Source organism: Hemiscyllium ocellatum, chromosome 15, assembly GCF_020745735.1.
Source record: "Hemiscyllium ocellatum isolate sHemOce1 chromosome 15, sHemOce1.pat.X.cur, whole genome shotgun sequence".
NCBI classification, from domain to species: domain Eukaryota; kingdom Metazoa; phylum Chordata; class Chondrichthyes; order Orectolobiformes; family Hemiscylliidae; genus Hemiscyllium; species Hemiscyllium ocellatum.
In genome coordinates, this window is record NC_083415.1 from 42179965 (window position 1) to 42196891 (window position 16927).

General features: G+C 39.1%; 1 protein-coding gene across 4 annotated transcripts in view; it reads left to right on the top strand.

Annotated features, from left to right (window-relative positions):
* Positions 1-16927, top strand: part of LOC132822963 (DNA (cytosine-5)-methyltransferase 3B-like) — a 289466-nt gene that overhangs the window by 64752 nt on the left and 207787 nt on the right. For all 4 annotated transcript variants that reach the window (XM_060836414.1, XM_060836415.1, XM_060836418.1 and 1 more), the window contains exon 3: positions 9450-9564. In XM_060836414.1, coding sequence (XP_060692397.1) covers positions 9450-9564 — 115 coding nt within the window. The remainder of the gene's footprint in view (positions 1-9449; positions 9565-16927) is intronic.

The window sequence follows — 16927 nt, forward strand, 5'->3', positions numbered from 1 at the left end:
GAATGTTTCTTTGTTTTGGTAACTGGGATTGAATGCCCTGCTCAAGTATTGCTTGATTGACCCCTTTTTGATAACTCTTGAATTACATTGTTTTATTGAAATATGCATTTCATGATTGTTTTAGCTTTGCTGTTGTGTATGAATTAGGAAAGTATAGCAGCTCTGACAAAGATTCCTGGAGTTCGTGACTATTTCAACAACATTCATAGAATGTCTGTGTTATTTAGTTTTTCTTCTTTGTACGGTACATTTCACTTGTCAGCTTTTAAATTGCATTTGCCATTGCTCTGCCAATTTATACATTTTATCCAATGCATACTGTAATTTCAGAGCAGTCTACTCAGGTTTCACTGTGCCTTCTTGGAATATCATCTGCAAATTCGATCTGTTTGCACTGAGTTTTTCAAAGTTGGGTCTGTAAGGACTTTGCTGAAATTGTGTTGCTGGTTAAAGCGCAGCAGGTCAGGCAGCATCCAAGGAACAGGAAATTCGACGTTTCGGGCTAAAGCCTTTCATCAGGACTTTTGCAGGGGCTATTATGTTTTTTGCTGTTGAAATTGTTGGTCCAATCCTAACCTATGAATTATAATTAAATTGCAAGTTGCAAACTAGTTCCTATTTGATGCAGGTTCGATAATTCCCAACAAATCCAAAGCTCTAGGAATTCACCTTATTAATTTTACAACTACCTCTATTAATGCAAGGGGAGTGACATGCTGAGCAAACATCAGAGTGATCTTGAGTTGGTGTCTCATGGAGATCAAGCTGATGTATATTTATTTCTGTGTTGCAACTTTGTGATTGAGTGCAGGAAAACAAAAATAATTATACTAATATTTAGACCACCTCGACAATCTATGTTACAAGTATTTCAGTCAAACTTCTGCAGCGCTAATGAAGCATTCAGCCCTGGTAGACAGAAACTTACTAATCATCCTCTTGGAATGGTACACTTTTGTAATATGTAACAATTGTGGTCAGGATTGCACAAAGGAGCTACAAAGAGGTTTAGCTTGGAAGTGAATGCTTGAGGTAACCCTAATGAGTGTCAGGACATTGTGTTGAAAAGTGTGCCACTGGAGAAGCTCAGCAAGTCAGGCAGCATCCGAGGAGCAGGAGAGTCCACGAAACAATATAATTAAAGCTATTTAAAACCACAAGTTTCAAATCGCATGACCAGGGATCCTGGAAGTTAACGACACATCTTTGGTATATCTAGACAACAACCACTGTATATTACACACAATATCCTGACGCCTAAAACACCGACTCTCTCGCTGTGCAGATAATGCCTGACCTGCTGTGCTTTTCTAGCATCCCACTTTTATGACTCGCTAGCATCTCACTTTCTCCTAGTCAGGTTATTGTGAGTAATATACAGTGGTTTTGACCAGATACACTGAACATGTACCATTAAACTTCCCGGATCCCTGGTTATGTGATTTGAAACTTGTGGTTTTGAATAGCTTTAATTACGTAGTTTTGATTACTATCATCAGTCTGCTTTTGTCATCAGAACAGGAATCAGCAAAGCAGCCCCAGGTTTAGCTAAAAGTCTGACTTCAGTATCACTCTTAGAAACCCTGATTAGATTAGATTAGACTTACATGTGGAAACAGGCCCTTCGGCCCAACAAGTCCACACCGACCCGCCGAAGCGCAACCCACCCATACATTTACCCCTTACCTAACACTACGGGCAATTTAGCTTGGCCAATTCACCTGACCCGCACATCTTTGTGACTGTGGGAGGAAACCGGAGCACCCGGAGGAAACCCACGCAGACACGGGGAGAACGTGCAAACTCCACACAGTCAGTCGCCTGAGTCGGGAATTGAACCCGGGTCTACAGGCGCTGTGAGGCAGCAGTGCTAACCACTGTGCCACCGTGCCGCCCACTATCATGATATCCATGAAGATCCAGTATTGTTGCTTGAATTAGATTCTGAGAATTAGATTGTTTTGCCTCCTACACCATCCTTTTGAGAGTTCCTACGTAAAAAAACTCTACCAGACCAGACATTGATTTACTGATTCTAATTCAAATCAATGCTAGTGCCCTTAATCAGATGGGCCAATTGGCTGAGAAATGGCAGGTTGCGTTTAATTTAGATAAATGTGAGGTGCTTCATTTTGGAAAGGCAAATCAGGGCAGACAGACACTTAATGGTAAGCTGCTGGGGAGTGTTGCTGAACAAAGAGAGCTTTATTTGCAAGTTCATAGTTTCCAGGGAGACATTGTAGTGAAGAAGGTACAGTAGCGCCTTGACTTACGAACTTAATCCATTCTGGGACCCAGTTCGCGAACCGAAAAATTCGCGAACTGAATCAATTTTTCCCATTGTTCGGATAGCGTAAGAATGCTTGGACGGCTGTTCACAGTGCACGTGCCAAAGACGAACTGAATAAGATCACGTGGGGCTCGAGAGCTTTTGCATTCAACAAGCGTGTAGCAAAGCAGAACAATGAAACCACGTGGTCGCACACGGGCTTTTTGCGTTTGTATCTTTGTTCGTACCTTGAATTACGTACGTACGTTGAAGCAAAGATTTACGTACAGTCCTGCTCGTAAACCGATTTGTACGTGAATGGGGTCGTTCGTATGTCGAGGCGCTACTGTATTTGGTATGCTTGGCTTTATTGATCAGTGTATTGAGTATTGGAGAAAGTGAGGACTGATGGAGATCAGAGTCAAAAAGTGTGGAGCTGGAAAAGGACAGCAGGTCAGGCAGCATCCGAGGAGCAGGAGGTTTGATGTTTTGAGCATGAAGAGCTTCTGCTCAAAATGTCGAATTCCCTGCTTCTCGGATGCTGCCTGACTGGTTGTGCTTTTCCAGCTCCACACTTTGTTTTGTATTGAGTAAAGGAGTTGGGAGATCATGTTGCGTCTGTACATGACATTGTTTAGGCCACTTTTAGAATACTGCATGCAATTCTAGTCTCTCTGCTATCGAAAAGCTGTTCTGAAACTTGAAAGGGTTCAAAAAAGATTTACAAGGATTTTACCAGGGTTGGAGGGTTTGAGCTGTAGGAGAGGCTGAATAGGCTTGGGGCTGTTTTACTGGGAGCGCTGAAATGTGACCTTGTAGACATTTATAAAATCATGAGGGACTCGATAGGGTGAATAGTCAAGTTCTCTTCTCAGGGATAAGAGTGTTCAAACCTAAAGGGCATAATGTTTAAGGTGAGAGGGGAAAAATATAAAAGGGACCTAAAAGGCAGCTTTTTCACACAGAGGGTGGTGAGTATGTGGAATGAGCCGCCAGAGGAAATGGTAGAAGCTGGTACAATTACAACATTTAAAAGGCATCTGGATAGTTATAATTGGGAAGGGTTTAAAGGGATATGGGCCAAATGCTGGCAAATGGGACTAGATTAATTTGGGATAGATGGTTGGCATGGACAAGTTGGACCAGATGGTCTGTTTCCATTCTGTACAGCTCTGTGACCATGACTATGACTATGATTCTGGAAGAAATAAAGATAAACATTAATAAAGTAATTTTTAAAAAGTAATTATTGTCGTGGACAGAACTCAACAGTGACAAAATAATTTTGATCAGCTCTCCCTCTTGTCAATGACCATTCTGCCAACCCGTCTTTTTTAAAAAAAACTTACAAAGCCATAAAGTTACTTTTGAAATTAGTTTCATTATAAGTATTTGCATGTATTACATATTATGGTGACAGTTATACTTTGTCGTATCAACCAACAGATGTTGGTACTTGTACAATTTTTATCACTACCGAACATTCTGAAGTAATGATATTATCTTTTGGATAAGCTGTTAAACGAAAGATGCTCTGCCCCCTCAGATGGACCTAAAAGGTCACTGTACTTTCCCAAAGAAGAACAAGGGAGCTATCCTGGTGTCTTGGCCAATATTATCCCCATCAGCATCTCTGAAACTGATTTTGTGGTCATTACCATATGGGAGCCTGTTAAGCACAAATTCACTATCATATTTCCAACATTGCAGCAAAGACAATACTGCAAAGTGACTACATATAAAGCACTTTGTAACATATGTCATTGTGAAAGGTTCTGCACAAATGCAAAGTTTTCTTGTTAATTGTTTTGTTACTTGCTTCCAAAATTATTGATAGCAAATATATTGATTAATGAAACAAAAATGGAAATTGCTGGAAAAGCTCAGCACGTCTGGCAGCATCTGTGGAGAGAAATAAGAGTTAAAATTTTGCATCAAGTGACTCTTCCTTAGAACTGTAGTTCTTGAACCAAAACATTAACTCTGATTTCTCTCCATGGATGTTGCCAGACATGCTGAGCTTTTCCAGCAATTTCCATTTTTGTTTCATTAATCAGTAGATTTGCTATCAATGATTTTGGAAGCAAGAAACAAAACAATTAATAAGAAAACTTTGCATTTGTGCAGAACCTTTCACAATGACATATGTTCCAAAATGCTTTATATGTAGTCACTTTGCAGTATTGTCTTTGCTGCAATATTGGAAATATGATAGTGAATTTGTGCTTAACAGGCTCCCATAAATAGCTATTTCTGATTTTGTTTCTAATTTACAGCATCTGCAGTTCTTCTTGGTATTGACTAATGAATGTACTCTAGCACTCTTTTCAACACTATTACTTGTTACTATCTCTGTGCCCTTCAAGTAGACAGCAGCCCTATTTTAAACAGATATCTTACATCCCTATCTGCATACATTCCTCTTATTTTAATCTCAGATGTTGCTTTAATGAAGAAGCAGCATAGGAAAACCACACTAGTTGTCAGACTCAACTGAATTGTGCAATGCCAATTAGAAGTATTACCCCACTAAACATGCACTTGTGCATTGTCAAACTTTGTCACAGTTATAAAATGATTATTTTAAAGCAGATATTTAATGCTGGGTCCCATGACCTTAAGCCAGACATTCACTTAAGGATTCAAATTGACAGACATTTTCAACTGTTCGCTGCAAACATTTTAGTTTATTACTGAGATTATTTCCTCCTGAGTGAGATTTAAAGGAATAAGGTTGTTTAATCTCAGCTCCAGGTTAGCAACTGAACATTTACAATTGTGCTGCATTCTCTAGACAATTGATAAGTAATGCACAAGACCTATTGTGTTATATTTAAATCTTACAGTGGAAATGAAAAGAATACCTTCATTTACAATGTTAAAAATCACACAACACCAGATTATAGTCCAACAGGTTTAATTGGAAGCACACTAGCTTTTTGAGCGACCCTCCGAAAGCTAGTGTGCTTCCAATTAAACCTGGTGTTGCGATTCTTAACTTTGTACACCCAGTCCAACACCGGCATCTCCAAATCATGACTTCATTTTCAATACATGTGATAATGGAATTTTAAGCCAAAATGGATCAAAACCTTAACAATTGATTCTTTATAAATATTTAAATCAAAGTATACTGTAATGAAGAGTACATTCTTTCTTTTCATTAACCTTATTTCCTTGTGTCACTCCTTTTGTCACAAATTTTTGGTAACATCTCCAGTATAAATGCTCAAATCTACATTTGTAGTAAGGAAGTCTGTGTTTTCCTGGCACTTCACCACAATGCAATTCTGGGCACTTGCCACCAGATACCATGTGTACATCTTTCTGAAAAGCTGTTCAAAGTACTTTTGATTTCTCAGTAATTTAACTTTTTAATGTCAAAGTAAATATTTGCAAACATGAAAGAAAAGGTTAAGGTTGGAAATACAATTTACATATTTCACACAAATAATTGAATGTTGACACAGCATTTTCTGTTCTGGCTTTCAAACCGATATTAACGTTTGTACTTGAATGTCAAGCCTGGGTTCTGCCTGATGACGGCTGTGAATGCTTTAGTTTTATTTTTGATAAAATAAGTGATGGTACACTTGCCATCATGGGAATATTTCTGAGTATTCCACCTCCTTTCTGTTGTTTAATTGTCCAGCACCATTATAGAGGAGAAGAAGGGCTCATGCCCGAAACGTCGATTCTCCGCTCCTTGGATGCTGCCTGACCTGCTGTGCTTTTCCAGCAACACATTTTCAGCAGCACCATTATAGACTAAACTTCACAGACATGCAGAGCTGAGGTCTGATTGGTTGGTGTGGGATCACTTAGCTGCTATGGTGTTTGGCATACAAGTAGTCTGTGTTGTAACTTTACCAGGTTGCAGCCCATTTTTAGGGTATGCCTGATTCTGCTCCTAGCATGCTCTCCTGTACTCTTCATTGAACTAGGGTTCATCTCCTGACTTAGGAGAAAATTACTGCAAATACTGGAATTGATACTGAAGACAACAAATGCTGGAGATCACAGTGTCAGGCAGCAGGATACCAGAGTTTGCAGTTTTTTTGTCCATGGAGACAAAACAAGCTAACATTTTGAGCCTAGATAACTCTTCATCAGAGCTGATGTGAACTATGAAGGGGGCAGGATAAAACTATACTTTAGTTTCATAAGTTTCAGAGAAGTTTCAGAAATGACAGCCAGACTACTGAGACCCCTCGGAATCCTAGTAGCACACAAACCCACCAACACTCTCAAACAAAAACTAACAAACTTAAAAGACCCAGTACAACCCATGGACAAAACCAACGTTATCTGTAAAAATTCCATGCAAGGACTGCCACAAATACTACGTAGGACAAACAGGAAGAAAGTTCGCCACCAGGATACATGAACACCAGTTAGCCACAAAAAGACACGACCCCCTCTCCCTCATAGCCCTACACACGGATGAAAAAAAACACCATTTCGACTGGGACAACACATCTATCCTGGGACAGGCTAAGCAAAGACATGCTAGAGAATTCCTAGAGGCCTGGCACTCCAACCACAATGCCATAAACAAGCACATAGATCTAGATGCCATCTATCAACCCCTCAGAAAACGAACAGGAAATGACATCACCACAAACCCCAGGAACCCCATCCAGGACAAACATATAAATAGAAAGCAGGAGACAACAGCTTCGCTTCACTTGGAGGTCGCCACTTATGATATTACCTAGCCAGGTAATGAAACATCTGGATATCAAACCTACAGCTCAGCAAGCAAACCTACACCCGAAACTATACTTTAGTTGTGGGAGGTGGAGTTAGTGTGCTGGAGGAGAAAGGACGTTGATAGTTCAGATTAATTGATCAATATGTGAGAATAGCCAAACAATGGTGTATCTAACTGCTAGACCTGAAAGAGAACAGTCCCAGTGGGATAGGGGGAGGGGAGAGAGAGGACGTGGTGACAGTGAATGTAACAAATAAAGCTAAAAGAAGGGGAAGGACTGGGAATTGGTTCACAATTTGAAGGTGTTAAACTCAGTATAAAGTGCCTAATCTGAAGCTGAGATGTTTTACTCCAGTTTGTGCTGTGATTTACTGGAGCACTGCAACATGCTGAGGACAGACAAATGGGCATATGAGCAGGACGCTGTGTTAAAATGATCAGCTATGGGAAGGTCAGGGTCATGCTTGCACACACTGGAAGTAATCTGTAAAATGGTTACCCAGTCTGTGTTTGGTTCCTCACATATAGAGTAGGCCACATTGGGTACAGCGGATAGAGTACACAGAATTGGATGAGGTGCAGGTGAAATGCTGGTTCACCTGGAAAGACTGTCTAGGCCCTTGGATGGTGGGGAGGTGAAGGGAACAGGTGTTGCACCTTCTGTGGTTACATGGGAAGATGCTGTGGGAAGGGTGGGTGGTGTTCTGGAGGGAATGATCCCTGCAAAATGCAGACACGGAAAGTGAGGGGAAGATATGTTTGGTGGTGGCATTTTGTTGGAATTGTCTAAAATGGTCTCCTGGCCTGATGGTAATGGTAGTGTGGGGGATATGCTGGGTCACGAAGTTATGTTCATTACATGGCTATGGTCTTTACATACTTTTAATTCCAGATTTTATTGATTTCAAGTTTCAACATCTGCAATAATGGGATTCAAACCTACATCCTCAGAACAGCAGCCTGGGGCTAGGCTATTCATCCAATGATATGACCGCCCTCACCAACCACACCCACAATGTTATTTTGTCAGCACAGTGTATGTAATTTTAGTTTTCCTGATTGGAGTCAGCTTGAATGACACACTTGGTTTCCAGTTGGGCAAGGCTGTAGTAGTCTGCTAATGGAGGTAATTTGCCTGTCGCTGATGTTAAACGTATGGGGTTGTCAGTGTTGATGGGGGTGCAGTGGGGTTAGGTGTGATCAGATTGTTGACCCTGGAGTGGTTTGAGGATGGTGGGGGCGGGTTTCGGTTTTCAATTCCTGATTCGAAGTGAGAATGAAGTACGGAGGTGATTGTATAGGCAGGGATGAAGTACTTCTCCCCATGGCTCTTCTTGCTGAGGACAGCTGTTAAATCAGAGCCTGCTAACCTCACTTAAATATCCTGGGACAAGATTGACTTCCCATCCCTTGACCCACCTCCTTTATGCACAGATGTGGGTGTTGGGAGGTGTTTTTGGTGGTTTAGATTTCAACGTTTTCACGTCTCATCCTACTGTAACTTACTTGTTTCTGGAATTTGCGATTCAGCTCAAGGAATGTGCTGGTGAGTGAATCCATAATTGTAGTGAAGCTCCGGTTTGGGATTACTCTCCCATCAAACCTCTGGTTCACTTCGTACAGTTTGGCTGGATCAAAGCATTCTGCTGAACTCCTACATTTCTATTGTAGTATGATAAAACAACAGGATGCCCACAATTCTGGGACTGTTTCCTCATGTAGTCAAAGTCCAGGAATGCCTCAAAAATGAGCTAAACTCCAATCCCTTTAACCAGTACTACTCAAACTCTGGTATATGTTACATAACATCTTGCTGTGTATTTTCACGTTTAATAAAGGGCTATAACTTATATACGTTATTTTAGCAGTCTAGCAAATCAAGTCCATATGTTTGTAGTTTTTTTTAGAACAATAGACAGAGTTGTGGAATTCAATCCCCTAATTATCAAAAAACATTTTACTATTCTGTTCCTGGCGGTATTAGATCATTATTGATTATTTACCTGAGTGATTGAAGATGAAATTTTTTTGTTACATTTGACTAGATCTATTTATTTGAATTCCCAGAAAATCACATTGTGCTCTGTAGGTTAAAGTACATGTGGATTATTAATATAGTGTATTATTGTATAGAACAGGCTGGCTAAACTGGGGCTATTTTCCTGTCTCTCTGTCTTCATATGTACGATAACAAAAATCGATCTTGATTAGTTTCAGTCAATGCAAATTAGTAATCCCAGTGTGATCACCTTCATCAAGGAAACATTCATTGTTCAAAATATACCACAAATGCAAGGTGTGATTATTTTTAGCTAACTCTAAATTTTCCAGTTTCCTAAACTGATCTCATGTGGCAAATAAGTTCTGACATTATTAGATGCAATTAAGAAAATGCACATATTAATTAGGAAATTACCAGCTTTAAAACTTGACATTTTTCAAACTAATCTGATTTTATCTTCACAGCCTGTAGTTAATGGAGAAACAAACTATCAATTGGATCAATGGGAGCAAACATCAACACCCACTTCGCAGAGTCCCAGCCCAAATCCAAATCAGAGTGGAACTGACAGTACTGCAGGTAAAATTGGTAGAAAATGCACCGAATGTTTTATCCCACCAGTTGCATACTTCCTTGATTTCTGTAATATTCCTGTGAGATGCAATGTTTATTTTTGATCCTTAACTTTGGCACCTAGTTTTACTGTGGATGTATTACAGGCCAATTGAACTAGTTTTTGATTCTTTAGTCTTTACTGTGACCCATTTTTAAAAGCAGCTCTAATGCAAAACTAAAACAGAAAATGCTGGGGTTGTACATCATATCTGGTAGCATTTGCGATCAGGAGTTAATAGACTAAATTTAGATCCATCAACAAATCCAACAGTATGCAGGTCACAAAGCAATGATTTGTCAACTGGAGGAAAGAGGGTCCCCTGTACCTCTTTACAGGTGATAGGACTGCTGGCTAATTGGAGAGTTAGGACTCAATGGCTTTTGACCCAAGGGCTAGTCAGGCATGGTAAGAGATGGGCTGGGTGAAGTTAGTGAGGTATCATGCCATTGTTGCCATGGAGGCATCCTTTGAAGCTGAGGACACTTGTCCACAGGCCAAAGAATGCCTGCAGAGAGGGCTGATGCCCCCACACTTGCTGAGAGATGCCCAGAGTTCACTCAATGTCTCCTCATGTCAAGAAGGGTGCTCCCTCCAATACAGATAAACTGCCAGTAGCACCATGCAGAAGACCCCAAACAGCAATGTAAGTACTTCAGTTGGTCTTTGTGTGGAAATGCCATTCACCAACTCCCTTGCTACTGGCAAGATGGCAGGGGTGGGGGGGGGGGGGGGGGGAGAGAGGGAAACGACATGGTGCAACACTCTCGCTCTTTGCTCCCTCTCACGAACTATATCTCTCGCTGTCTCTTGCTCTCTAGCTCTCTGACTCTCTCCCTCTCACAGTCTTGCTCTTTCTCTCTCTCTCTCTGTCATGCTCTATCTTTTGCGCTCTCTCTCTTCTTCTTCCACCCCATCTTTAAGCTCCATTGTTGAGAGCCCCATTTCCAAGCCCTCACGTGGATCCGTAAACTTTCATCAGAACTGGGAAAAGTAGTGTTAATGCATCTCCTGAACAGCATTTCTTTTGAATTTTATGGTTGGCTGTTCCTGTGTGAATCAAGTGCACAAAGTATTACTGCTATTATTTATCATCTCCAATTGTTTTTATGTCATATTTTATATTGCAGTAAATGTCTTTCTTTACTCAGCAACTTGTTTTCTTTCTGTTCGTTTACATTATTTTATTTTGTTAGTGTGGTGATCTTTATACTTTAAAGGCTACCCTGTGAAATAATTCCATTCTCAGGCACGCTTTCCTTTTCCTTGCACCTGTTCCAATTCAAATATTATTTGTATTGTTCAATTATTATTTTCTTGAGTCCAATTATATTTTTATCATTATTCTATTTTCCTCTTGATCTCTTGGGACACTCCATTTTTGATATTGTTTATGTGAAAAATATCCTTCATCTGTCAAACCTGTTTTCCTTTGAAGTTACTTTCACTGAAGGTGGTACTTATTGTGTGAGCTGATGCCTGTGTGTTTTCTCAGCTGTGATCTTTCAATATATCACTTGATGTAATCCTAGAATAGTAAAGATGCCTACCACTAATGTATGTTGTAAGTTTGTAATCATCGTATGAAACCGCCTAACTGTACTTTACTAATTTAGAATAGATAAATAATTTAACAACCTAGTAAATTTGCTAGAAGAATGGGAATGCTTTCAGAGGTGGAAAAGCATCTGTTTGGAATTTTTAATATTTTGGTAGAATCCGCTTGTTGGGCAGGCACTAAAAGCACTGAAACACCCGAGCTGACTTCTGGAAGGAAGGGCCACTGGAAGTTTGTGCCCATTAGGCATTGAAATGGACACTATGGACCTTCATCCAGGATGTCCTGGCTGCCTGGAGCTAGCAGCTAATCAGAGACTTGCTGCTACTAGTTTAGCATCCTGCAGACTGCCAGAATGGATTGGTGACCAGGGATAGAGATGAGTATTGTTTTGGGGGGGGGGGGGTCTGGAGGAATTGTAGGGAGAAGGGAGGTCAGAAACTAGAACCTATTGGGTGTGTCACCTATTCTGGATGGAGCAGAGATGATTGGACCCCAGACAGGAAAATGTCTTTAACTGGTCCTTAAGTGAACTGTTATTGACCATATAAGGGTTTTGTGTAGAATTAGGAGTTCTTTGCCTAAGGATTTTTCCACCTGGAACTTATCTGGCAGAGGCAGGAAGATGCCAGCTAATGTCCCAAAGGGTAAGCCCTAATTATTTAGCCTTCTGCCTCATTTTTCATCTCCTGTGGACCCAGAGAATTCTGCCAATATGATTCTTTGTTGTCATAAAAAGTTTTAGGATTTGAGGAAATTATGACCTTAAAAAGGTAAATGAGATTCTGAAGCTTCCCCTACATAATATATAATGGAAGTATAATTAAATATGATGACAATGAGGAATATTTCATAGAGCTAATAGTGAAAATTGTGAGAGATTTAATGAAGAAGCAGAAAATGGCCCAAACTGTGACCTTGTTTATTTTGTAAGTTGAAGTAGAAACAATGCATTTATACTTCATTAGAAATTGACCAATCCTTCCTTTTAAAAACAAAAAGGAAGAAATATAGAACTCTTTCATTGAAACAATCATCAGGTTAAGCTGCATTGAGGCCTGATGAGCTTACATGCCAGTTTTCTCAAAACTGACATTTATACACAAACCTAAAATACTGTGCTATTAAGAAATTTGGTGTAAAAACAAAATGAAGGAAACACTTAGCAGGTTTGATAGCACCTATAGAGAGAGAAACAGAATTAATGTTTTAGGTCTGTAAGCTTCTGTAAATTCTTCCATCAGTTATCTCTGTTGTCCTTAGGTGCTGTCAGATTCGTTGAGAGAATTCTGGATATACCCAAATTTATGTATTGTTGCCTGGTTACTGCCACCCACAACAGTTATTGGTTTGGCACAAAGGGGACAAGAGTCAAATCTGTATCAACTCCACCCTAAATTTATTAGTTTAGTTGAAACAGACATATAATTCACATTCTTTTGGTTAGGAAAAGGTTAACAGCACACATGCAGTTCATACAACATTAAAATCTGTGCTCACACCCACTGGGTTTCTCTTTGAAATTCCCTGAACAGTCAGCGAAAGTAAAGGCGAATATGCAAGAATAAGAGTTTGCACTGGCCAGGTGATCTCTCAAGTTCTCAATGTAATCTCCACACTTCTAAGCGTAGAGTCCTCAACTTCACAAAGGTTGATCTCCAGAGTTTTCACTGCTGGCATGCCAGAAATCCTTCATTTTTATTCTTTTTCCTTATTTTCCAGAACTGTGCTGTCATTCCTCATTGGTCCTGGCTCACTGGGCGAGTCTATGTCTTTTCATTATTGACTTGTCCCAAGGACTCCATTAGGATTACCTCATTAGTCTTCCACCAAAAAAGGATTTATACCTTATGTCATTGCCCTGATCTTTTCCAGGTCGAACTGGTCCTGGCCAGCACTAGACAGTGGCTGGGGCATTTAAACTTTTTTTAAAAAAAGTTTAGTATTGCTTTGAGTTAAGAAACAGAAACAATGAATCTGATAGAACTGTGGGTAAATGCTGTCTGTTATATTCTTCTGCAGACCGTGTCTTGGAATTAGGGCATAATAGATCTATATGATGCAGATTTAGGTATTTAAAAATTTTGTGTGCAGACTCATTAAAGTTATAAACATAAATGAATTTACCTTCCTTAGAACAATCAAACTCAGGGTAAGTCTGACTAGTTATAGATAAAGCTTTTCAACAAATCTATGCTGCATAAGATTGGAAGTATTTCTAAGAAGGTGCCTTAATTAAGTAATTTTATTCGACCATTATTGTAAGTCGTGAGATATAAACTGAAATACTTGTAACAAAGACTTCCCCTTAACAAACATTTCTACAAGATATTTAATCCCATCAAAATCAAAATGTAATAATATGCACATCAATGGTAACATAAGAAATTGTATAGATGAACATGTAAACATGCAGGAAAAATTGGGTTCAATACTGGAAAGATTCACAGAATAGAAATATTACAGAATTACTTCGACAACACAGAAACAGGCCATTCACTCCAACTCATCTCTGAAAGTGTTTTTACACATATCTGTCTCCTCTAATTCTGTGTACTTGATCTTAATCTGTCTATTATTTTATTGTTTTGTGGTTTTGAAAGCAGCTAAGCTATTTGCCATATCACTTCCTATGGCAGTGAGGTGCATGTTCTAATCACTTTGACTAAGAAGTATCTATATTTCTCATGTTTAGATTTAATAATAGTGAGTGATATTATATTTATAGCCCTAGTTTTGGAGTGTGAGATGGATTACATTGATACTCAATAAAGTCAAGCTAAAGTTATTTCCAAACATACATTTCATTGGATTATATTGAATTTAAGACACAGAAAAGGCTCTTATGTATCCTATCTTATCTAGATTTGCACTTTCCAAGTAACAAGTGACTTTTTAGTTCTTCCTTATTCTTTGTACCTTACATTTATATGTATTGAGTGTTATTTGCCAACTATTACAACATTCTACAAGTTGCAGTTCGTGGTCCCAGCACTGTTACTTGTGGAACACGGCATTCTTCTGCATTTCATACTTTATATTTCTGTCTTGAAGTGAGCTAGCAGTTCATTATGCTACTTATCCCCAACTCCATATTCTCTGAATTTGTTCAAGTCTATCACAGGGCATCTTATTATAAGCCTGGTGAAAATTCAGTTAAATTACATCTCGTGCATTACCAGTGTCCACTCTTGTGATCTCAAGAAATAAATTAGTACAATTAGGTCAAATAAGAGTTTCTGTTTTGAAGTCCATGCTGACTATTCATTATTATATTTTCTTTCTTTAAATGTTTTTAAGATGTTCCTATCTCCCTTCTGCAATACAGATTACCTAACTTCTACCACAGTTGACTGAGTTGTAATTCCTCTGTGTACCGTAATAACACGGTACGGTGGCACAGTGGTTAGCACTGCCGCCTCACAGCGCCAGAGGCCCGGGTTCAATTCTCGCCTCAGGTGACTGACAGCGTGGAGTTTGCACATTCTCCCCGTGTCTCCGGTTTCCTCCCGCAGTCCAAAATAAAATGTGCAAGTTAGGTGAATTGGCCATGCTAATTGCTTGTAGTGTTAGGTGAAGGGGTAAATATAGGTCTGGGTCTGGGTGGGTTGTGCTTTGGCAGGTCGGTGTGGACTTGTTGGGCCAAAGGGCCTGTTTCCACACTGTAAGTAATCTGATCTAATCTAAACACAGTTAGATGTTATCTGCAAAATCAAAATGAAATGTGTCTGAACTCTAACTTATAAAGAGTCCAGTCTCTAGAGAGCCATACTAATTTTATAACATAGTTGTTACTATGTAATGGGCACTGGAAATGGCTGCTGAGAGTCAACAACATTTATAAATCTATGAAAAAATGGAGAGGAAACGTAATAATTAGAAATCAAAGTATTGTGAGAGTTGAATGCAACATGTTTGTGTTGGGAAAATTCTTGCTTGGTCTGAAAACAGTCATAATCTTGGGATTTATTTTTCAAAAATTGGTTTATTGAAACCTGCGAAGATCTGAGCAATACAGACTAACAAAAATATTACAGAACATGGTAAGTTGAAGTCAGTGGTGAAGATACACCAAAAGCAGGAAACAGATCTGGCAATATCCTTTTTTTACACTACAGAAATGCAAAGTTTTCACGTCAGATTTGGATTGCTCAAGCTAAAGACCTGCCATAGATAAATGACCAACTAGCCTACTTTTGTGTTTTAAGTTCATATGGTTTACACTCCATTATTTGGACCTTTATTTGAATATCTTGGTATATGTGTATGTCCTTTTTTCATTCAGAAATCTGATAACAGGAAAAGTACTGCTTTGATTTTAATAATATCAATAATAGTGATTAGATTTCAAGGTCCAATCTTCAAAAGAACCTTAAGATGAAAATGATATTTTAGATAAAGTATGTAGGTAATTTTACATTTTAACCACGACAGTTTTTATGTTTAAAATGAGACTGGATCAGGTATTATTACAAGGCCTGGTTAACCTTGTGATTGGTTTGTTTGCACTGCATGATCCCTTTGTACCCAAGCCCACTTAAACTCGCACATGTAGCTAATGAGAAAAATAGGTGATTGATTAATAGTTTTTTAAAAAGTAATTTCAGCGTAGCATAAGAACAATGAAAGGGAAGTAGTCTTATGTGGTGAGTGAATCTAAGATGCAAATACATTAAGTTTTAAAAGTGGGAATCCAAGTAGAAAAGATCATAAGTAAAGCAAATTAAATTTGAATTTTATATATCAATATATTTGTCATACAAGCAAATACATGGTTTTGAATTCATGTACAAGTTTGCTTAGGTGTTATATGTGCAATTGGTGGCCCTTTTTAAGAAGGATAATGACACTGTGGAAACTATTTAGTGAACATTTACTTGAATATTACTGAGATTAAGAGGTTCTGATTCTGAAGAAAAATTTGATGAATTGACCCTTTGTCGCTGGAAAAGTTTAAGGTGGAAGAGTATCTAAGATTTTCTAAATGGTGTAGTGTTTGATTAGGATCATCCTGCAAGATTGTTAATAGAATTTGTAATAGAAGAGCTTACACGCAGAATTTGCATTAGAATAATGCAAAGGAGAAGTAGACAATTTTTTTAATCACATTTAGTGTATTAGAACATGAAGGATATTGTGAAAACTAGTGACTGCATCAGAGACTGAGCAAAACTTTACTGGCCATGAAGTGAGGGAGTGTGGTATGGGGCAGCAACATAGCAAGACATGCTTTGGGATGGCTCCTGGAAAATTTTATTTGAGATAGGACCAGCTTTGGAGAGACTGGCCATTTACTGAAAAGAAGTGTACAATCTATTTAAATTATATCAGGCCTTATTAAGTGCAACTTTCTCAGGCTACCACCATTTTGTCTGTGAAAGAAAATGGCTGTCAATGGGGAGGTTGTCCACTTTATGGAGGCAGCCTTTCTGTGAAGTCTCTAGGTATCATTAGTGCTGGAGTCTCCATAATTCAAAGAGGAGAGCTGTGGACAGGAAAGATACCAAACAGGCCAGTTGGGCTTCCCAGCGATAACTTCTGGCTTTGAATATTGAAATTTTAAGTTAACATCTTGTCATTTTGATCTCTAAGTGCCCTCAGTATTGCCCAACTTTCTATGCGGTTTCTGAGTCTCTGGAGCTGCTGGCCTTCTGACTGTGGAGACAACATCTCCATCCCAGAAAAGATTTACAAGGATGTTGCCATGGTTGGAGGATTTGAGCTGTAGGGAGAGGCTGAACAGGCTGGGGCTGTTTTCCCTGGAGTGTCGG